The 7,188-nt window shown below is 57.0% G+C and overlaps 1 protein-coding gene across 1 annotated transcript in view; it reads right to left on the bottom strand.

Annotated features, from left to right (window-relative positions):
• Window positions 1-7,108, bottom strand: part of WDR25 (WD repeat domain 25) — a 145,892-nt gene extending 138,784 nt beyond the window's left edge. Inside the window, exons 1-4 of the mRNA XM_008052067.2 lie at window positions 6,856-7,108; window positions 6,314-6,424; window positions 6,051-6,177; window positions 2,872-3,685 (exon numbers count right to left, since the gene is read on the bottom strand). Coding sequence (XP_008050258.1) covers window positions 2,872-3,645 — 774 coding nt within the window. The 5' untranslated portion in view covers window positions 3,646-3,685; window positions 6,051-6,177; window positions 6,314-6,424; window positions 6,856-7,108. The remainder of the gene's footprint in view (window positions 1-2,871; window positions 3,686-6,050; window positions 6,178-6,313; window positions 6,425-6,855) is intronic.
• Between the last annotated feature and the right edge of the window lie 80 nt (window positions 7,109-7,188).

Raw genomic sequence — 7,188 nt, 5'->3', positions numbered from 1 at the left:
GCACCCCTACCCCTCCCTCCGGGGCTCCACGGTGCCCTCGCCAGCCGGGGGCATCCCCCAGTGGACGGCAAGCCCCGCCCCAGGCTGGGCTCCCTTCCCGCAGGGCCCTGCGGAGGCCACTGCCTGTGCCAGCAGGTGGCTGCCCCAACCAGGGCCATGTGCCGCGACCATTCTGCAGGCTTTGGACACCCCGGTTTTTCGGGACCCCCGTCTGCCCGCGGGCGGCACCAGTCTCCCTGCAGCCAGAGAAAAGGCAGGGAGGCCCGGGCCACCCCAGGGCCCTGCAGCAGGCAGCGGCAGCCGGTCCAGTGGGGGACAGTCCGCCGGGGGCCAGGAGGCCGGAGGGGCGCCCCACTCCCCGAGGAAGGGCTCTGTCTCCACCAACCCACTTCACACCTAGACTGGGGCTCCACGAAGCCAGGAACACCCGCGGGAAGGCTTCAGGGAAGACGGCTGCGGGCCGGGTCTGGGGTCCAGCAGGAATGCACCAGGCAGGAAAGGCAGGGCGCGTGCCACAGCTGGGCAGCAGGAGCATCCCAAGAGAAGCTGGGTTCCGCGAGGGAGAAGGCCGCCCTTGGGCTCCAGGGCCAACCAGACACTGCCCGGGCACTGCCCAGGGCACAGCACACTGCCTGGGCCCCCAGAACCCCTCTGGCAGCCACCCTCGGCCCACGGGACCCTCAGGTCCATCAGGACCCAACCCAGGCCAAGAGCTCCTGCACAGACCCCATAGCCTAATGACGCAGAGGAGGCCCAGAGACCTGAGCACCACCCAGGCTCCAGGCTGAAGGCAGCCCACGCCGATCCGCCCCAAGGAACTGCAGCAGCCTCTCCAGGAAGGAGGCCAGGCCAGTGACTTCAGAACTCCAATGGGCCACTTAGAGCTGACACCAACGACTCAGCTCATTTCTTTTTTTTTCGATTGGGCGGAAGAAGAAAGAGAGAAAGAGAGAGAGAGAGAGAAAGAGACTGGACTCCAGTCTAGTGCAGAAGCCCAACTCAGCTCATTTCAAAGACACCACTCTAGCTGGGCTCGGTGGCTCAGCCTGTAATCCCGTGCCTTTGGGAGGCTGAGGTGAGTGAATTGCCTGAGCCCGCGGGTTCGAGACCCACCTGGGCAAGCGAGACCTCATCTCTACAATAAATCAAAAAATTAGCCGGGCGTGGTAGTGCATACCTGTAGTTCCAGCTACTTAGAAAGCTGAGGCGGAAGGATCACCGGAGCCCAGCAGGTCAAGGCTGCGATGGCCAGGAGCGGCCACTGCACTCCAGTCTGGGCCACAGAGTGAGACTCCAACTCAAAAAAAAAAAAGACACCACTCTACTCCAGTTTCCTTGCTTCGCTCCAGAAAACGGGACGAGAAGCGCCAAATGTAACTGGCAAATAGGGTGCCCTGGGTAGGCTGGTTCCAGAACAGGAAACGAGGGGAATATCAACAATTATTGAGTACCTGTGGGGTACCTGGCTCTGCACAAGGTGTGTCTAAGGCATTTTTCCCACGTGATCACATGACACAGGTATAATTCTGCCCTTCCACGGGTGAGACTGCAGACTCCCAGGGGGACAGCGGAGGTCGGCGACCAACAACCCTGTGGCAAAGCTGGACTTGAAGCCAAGTCCCTCAAAGTCCCTTTTGATCTGCTAGCATTTATTTGGCACCTACTACTTATCAGGCGCTTTGCTAGACGCCAAGAAGAGAGGAGGAGGGACACAGGGCACAGCCTAGAGAGGCTGGAGATAGGTTCCAGGAGGGCACAACACACCCCATCACACTGGCCACCTGCATAGGGTTGGGACTGTGTTACCATTACTGCAGCAGTTTGTGAGATAAACCAACAGAACACTGAGAAGATTCCCTGTTTGAAACCAGGAGGCCAAGCAGGGCATGGGCAGCCCTCCCTGCCCCCTCTTGGGTCCCTTGCCCTCATGCTCAGAGCCAGCTCAGGCCCCGTGCTGGAGCCAAGGTGCCCATGGGGCTCCCACAGCTGAGGATGCCCTTCCACCCTGCACCAAGAGAACCTCCCCCCTCAGGAGGCCCTCGACAACTGGGCTGGTGGCCTCCCACCAGGATGCAGACTGCACTGGCATGTCCCGCTGGGGGTCCCATCCTCACAGCCAGAGTTGCAGCTGTCCACTTGCTATGGCTCCTACCACGCTGCGCAAGCCCTGGCGCCAGGGGCTAGCTCCATTCACCCCACGCTCCGCACCAGCACAGCACAGAGCTGGCACTGCCCCTCTGGGTCACAGAGGATGTCCTCAGTCCCCAGGGCTTGGTCCTGGGCCTGCTTTTCTCCTCCCACCTCATCCCCGAAGGCCCCTGACAGAGATAGGGACCAGTGTCCTCTGGAGACCAGCATCAGGGAAGGGATGGAGCAGAAGGGACCCATGACCCAAGGCTGACCACAGACAACTCTCTCTCAAGTGCGACAAAGAGAATCCCAGAAATTTACAAAAAGAAACATTCAGGCCAGGCGTGGTGGCTCACACCTATAATCCCAGCACTTTGGGAGGCTGAGATGAGAGGATTGCCTGAGCCTGGGGGTTCAAGACCAGCTTGGACAACTTGGTGAGACCTTGTCTCTACAATAAATCAAGAAATTAACTAGGCATAGTAGCACGTGCCTGTAGTTTCAGCTACTTGGAGGCTGAGGAGGAAGGATCACCTGAGCCCAGGAGGTCGAGGCTTCTGTGGGCCGTGACCATGCCATTGCACTCCAGCCTAGGTGACATAGCTAGACTCCAACTCAAAAAAACAAAAACAAAAAAAATTCACACTGTAACCACCCTCCTCTTCTCGCTGCTTGTACTAACACACTCCAGCAGTTGATTCCCAAAAGCCTCTGACAACAGAAATTCCCACTTAAGCCTACCTTGAAGGTTTTATCCATTGACGTGGAGAGAAGCATGTGGCTTGCAGCGAGGACTGGGCACCACTGGATGCTGTTGACAGGGCCCCTGTGGCCTCTCAGGTGGAAAAGCATCTTCCTGGGCACCGTGGTTTCTTTATACGCACTGTTCAGATATGGCTGGATAAACTCCGACACCCCGGGGTCCACGCAGAGGGGAGCTGGGGCACGTCCTGCCGGGGGGCCCTTAGGTTCCCCACCAGCACTCTTGCCTGCCTGGGAGCCCGGCGCCCGCAGGTGCCTGAGTCTTTTGGGGACGTAGGGCACAACACCGTCCTCACGCCTCTTCCTCTGGAAAGGGCCGCCGCGACGTGCTGTGGCTTCAGACGCGTTTTGAGCACGGGAAGGCAACTTCGGCAAGTCCCGCGAGAGCTTCAGCTGCTCCCAGCGGGCAGCTGTCAGGGGTGTGTGGCTGGCTGGCATGTGGCTTGTCCACAGGGAAGGGCGAGGTGGCCCACAGGCGGGGAGGGCAACGTCAGGTTCCTTCCTGGGCCACTGCAGCCTCTGGCTGGGGCAAGACCCCCGGTCGCTGCTCCCAAGCCGGGCCAGCGGGAGGCGATGGCTCCCTGGGTCTGCACAAGGACCGTCCCTTGCGGGCTGGGCACCACCCGTGAGGACACCAGATGCAAGTCCCTGCCCAGGAGGCTTGGCCACGCCCAGAGTGTCTCTCATCTGACCAGCAGCGGGTTCAGGCTCAGCCTCGGAGTCCGAGTCATCGTAAGCTACCAGGGAAGCCATGGGAGACACTGCTTCTTGCTGTCCTTCGAGGCCGAACAACCTAAGTCCAAACAAAGTCAAGAGTCAGAAAATGTGTACGGAAGAAAACTTATGTAATTAGGAGGAACTGTGGCACCATGGCACCTAGGAAATGCAAGAATTCCAAGCCCGTAAGAACAGGCACAAAGAATAAAGGCTTTTCTGTCCACCGGGACTCATTAGTTAGATGTCACTGTAAAAACAAAGGCTGGGGAGACCGGGGATAAACCCACCAAACACAAGCAAGACCTACACAAAGAAAACTAAACTTGGAGGGAGGACGTAAAAGCAGCCCTAGAGAGACAATGCGTGGATAGAAAGACACGGGATTTGGAAGGGGCCTCTGGAAGGGTTGGGTGGACAGGGTGTGCCACAGGTTAAACACGATCTGTCCCCAACAACCCACTGCCAGACTCTGTCCTGTACAGACGCCAGCGTACAATGCTGGGTGTGCACATGTATGAGACCAATGCACCACAGGTCTCAGCCCTGCTCGCAGGCAGTAAGTGAGGAGAGGAGACGCCTGTCCAGCAGCCTGACAGCAGGGGATCTAGAGACGCTGGGATTGGCCCAGGACCCGTGGCGGGGGGGGCACCCCGCCCCTTGCACCCCATCCCAGTCCGCTTCCTCTTCGCCTGAATGTTCTTCCCCAGGTACCCCACCTTCACATTAGCCACCTGGAAGGACAGATCCAGGGAGCCAGGTGGGGGGCCTGAGGCGTCTGCCCCCAGAGTGCCCTGCAGGGATCCTGGAGGGTCATCCGAACCCGCTCATCTCATACCACACACACACATTTACACAGCAGTGAGTTTCCTCTTTAAAAAATTCTTTCGGAAATTCTGAACCATCATGCACAATACACTGTTAACAACTGGTTCCCGGGAAGAAGTGCTGTGGTGCAGGGCCCAATGTTGTGATTTTGCGCCATTCGCAGGACAAGCCAGGGGCACCGGGGACGCTCAGGACACCCCGGACAGCAGTGGGGTACATGGGACAGCACAGAAAGCGCCCCACTTTTAAAAAACCCCTGCACCCACCTTAATCAACTGGACAGAGCTCTCACTCCCCACGTGGGCAGGTCAGCATCAAATCACTTTCTCCAAGGTCTCGGGCAAGTCATTCCTCGCCTGTCACCCACATTCTACCCCACAGTGGGCTCTGTGTCCCCGGAATCAACTACCCTTCCTCCAGATGGCACCTCTGCCACACAGAGAGGACCTTACTCAGCCAATGTCTATAGTCAGGCCCTTCCAATGATGCCACCACCCCTCACAAACCAGAGTCTAAATCAAGTTCTTCAAATCAGTCAGCTCATCTCATATGGAGCTAATATAACACCAAGGATGAATCATAAAGCAATGAAATAGTGCACTTCCAAAAATTAGGTATTTCTGCTCTCTAAATACTAAGTCTAAGCTGGGTGCAGTGGCTCATGCCTGTAATCCCAGTACTTTGGGAGGCAGAGGCAAGAGGATTGCTTGAGTTCAGGAGTTTGAGACCAGCCTGGGCAATATAGCAACACCTTGTCTCTACAAAAAAAAATTCGGCCAGGTTCGGTGGTTCAGCCTATAATCCCAGCGCTTTGGGAGGCCGAGGTGAGTGGATTGCCTGAGCCCGTGGCTTCAAGACCCGCCTGGACAACTTGGTGAGACCTCATCTCTACAGTAAATAAAAAAATCAGCCGGGCGTGGTAGCGCATGCCTGTAGTTCCAGCTACTTGGAACGCTGAGACGGAAGGATCGCCGGAGTCCAGCAGGTCAAGGATGCAGTGGCTGGGAGCGGCCACTGCACTCCAGTCTAGGTGACAAAGTGACACTCCAACTCCAAAAAAAAAAATTCAAATTCAAAGAATTAGACATGGTAGCACATACCTGTAGTCCCAGCTACATGAGAGGCTGAGGAGGGAGGATCACCTGGAGGTTGAGGCTGCAGTGAGCCATGATCATGCCACTACACTCTAGCCTGGGTGACACCGTGAGATTCCCAACTCAAAAATTAAAATAAAATAAATACTAAGCCTGGAGTTGAGGGCACTCTCCACTCCTGTGCCCAGGTACCACCCACCACAACAGCCCACTTCTTCCTGTCCCAGGAAACTCACTAGATCCCCAGATTCCCACCACCCAGGTGCCCGTGCCCAGCCACTAGGGTGGATTCCCACCCACCCAGTCATGCACGGCAGTCGGCTCACAGGACAGACCTACGGCCAGAACTAAAGATGAGGCCGAGCGTTGTGTGGCCCGTTGGTCCTACTCCTCAACAAGGCAAGGTGGCAAGGACCGAACAAACATGAGAGCGCGGACAGCGGGGCTTCTGATACACCCTGCTTCGCGTCCATTTCTTTCTTCACTCACTCAACAAGCATTGACAGGGCATCGGCTACTCACCAAGCCCCAGCCTGGGCACTAGGAACACCACAGCAAGCAAAGCTACGAACGATGACCCACGCTCACATGCCAGTGGGGACAGGCACCATCATCACGTGACAGAGAGGACATCTGGTGGCAAGAAGCCCTAAGAAGAAAAGGCAAACAGGTGAGTGGGTGAGCCTGGGGCCTCAGAGGGAAGGCGAAACCTGGGTCATGGTCTGGAAATGGTGGGAGAAGAGGCAGATAGAGGTGCTGAAGACTGAAGCTACAGAAACAGTTACACGGGGTGAGAGAAGCATCCAGGATGATTCCAGGAAACAGACGAAACTGGAGAAGGCTGGGAGTCCATGGAGCGGCATAACTTTAAGAAGTGTCTGCTGCCTCCTCTGTTCCTAAGGCGAAAAGGGAAAAAAAAAAAAGGTTTTTTTGGCACAGCTCGGTGGCACAGCTCGGTGGCTCACAGCTCGGTGGCTCCGAGCACTCTGGGAGGCCAAATAGGAGGATAGCTTGAGGCCAGGAGTTCAAGTCCCTTGTCTCCATTTTTTAAAAGAATTTTTTTCATGGGAAGAAGGGAGTGGTTAAGAGTTAGAGAACCAGCCAGATGGAAGACAAGACAAGGGCCCTGGCGAAAGAGGCTGAGGAAGGGGCGAGTGGCACTGACAGTCACCACTACCGTGTCAGCTCCACGAGGACAGGACGTTGTGTGTTTTGCCACAGTTCGATCCCCGCCGTCTAGAGATACTCGGGGAATGTAAACTGGGCCGGGAGCGCGGGGGAAGTAAAAGAAACGGGATAGTCTCATTCATCAGACATTTCCTGGTACCTTCTCTGGATCAAGCCCTCGGGTGTGGGAGATTAAACATCCAACACGGATCCCGCCCCGGAGGCCACAGACCAACGAAGGCAACACACAAGATACATGCAGAGGTGGGTTTTGAAAGGATGACTGCGAGGAGCCGAGCTGTCAACAGTAAGAGGCGAGAGCAGTCCAAAGCACCGCGCTTTCTGAAGGAACGGGAAACGAAAGGCAGGCGAGCAGCGGCGAAGACCCGCACTAAGAGGCACGGAGCTCCCGGGGCGCTGCCCAGTCCCGGCCCTCTCCCGCCCGGGGCCCGCCGCTCACCGCACGCACCGGAAGCGCTCCGTTCTCACGGAG

The sequence above is a fragment of the Carlito syrichta genome, unplaced genomic scaffold, assembly GCF_000164805.1.
Source record: "Carlito syrichta isolate Samal-C Ts95f unplaced genomic scaffold, Tarsius_syrichta-2.0.1 Scaffold255087, whole genome shotgun sequence".
Classification (NCBI taxonomy): domain Eukaryota; kingdom Metazoa; phylum Chordata; class Mammalia; order Primates; family Tarsiidae; genus Carlito; species Carlito syrichta.
This window is presented reverse-complemented; position numbering and strand designations above follow the sequence as displayed.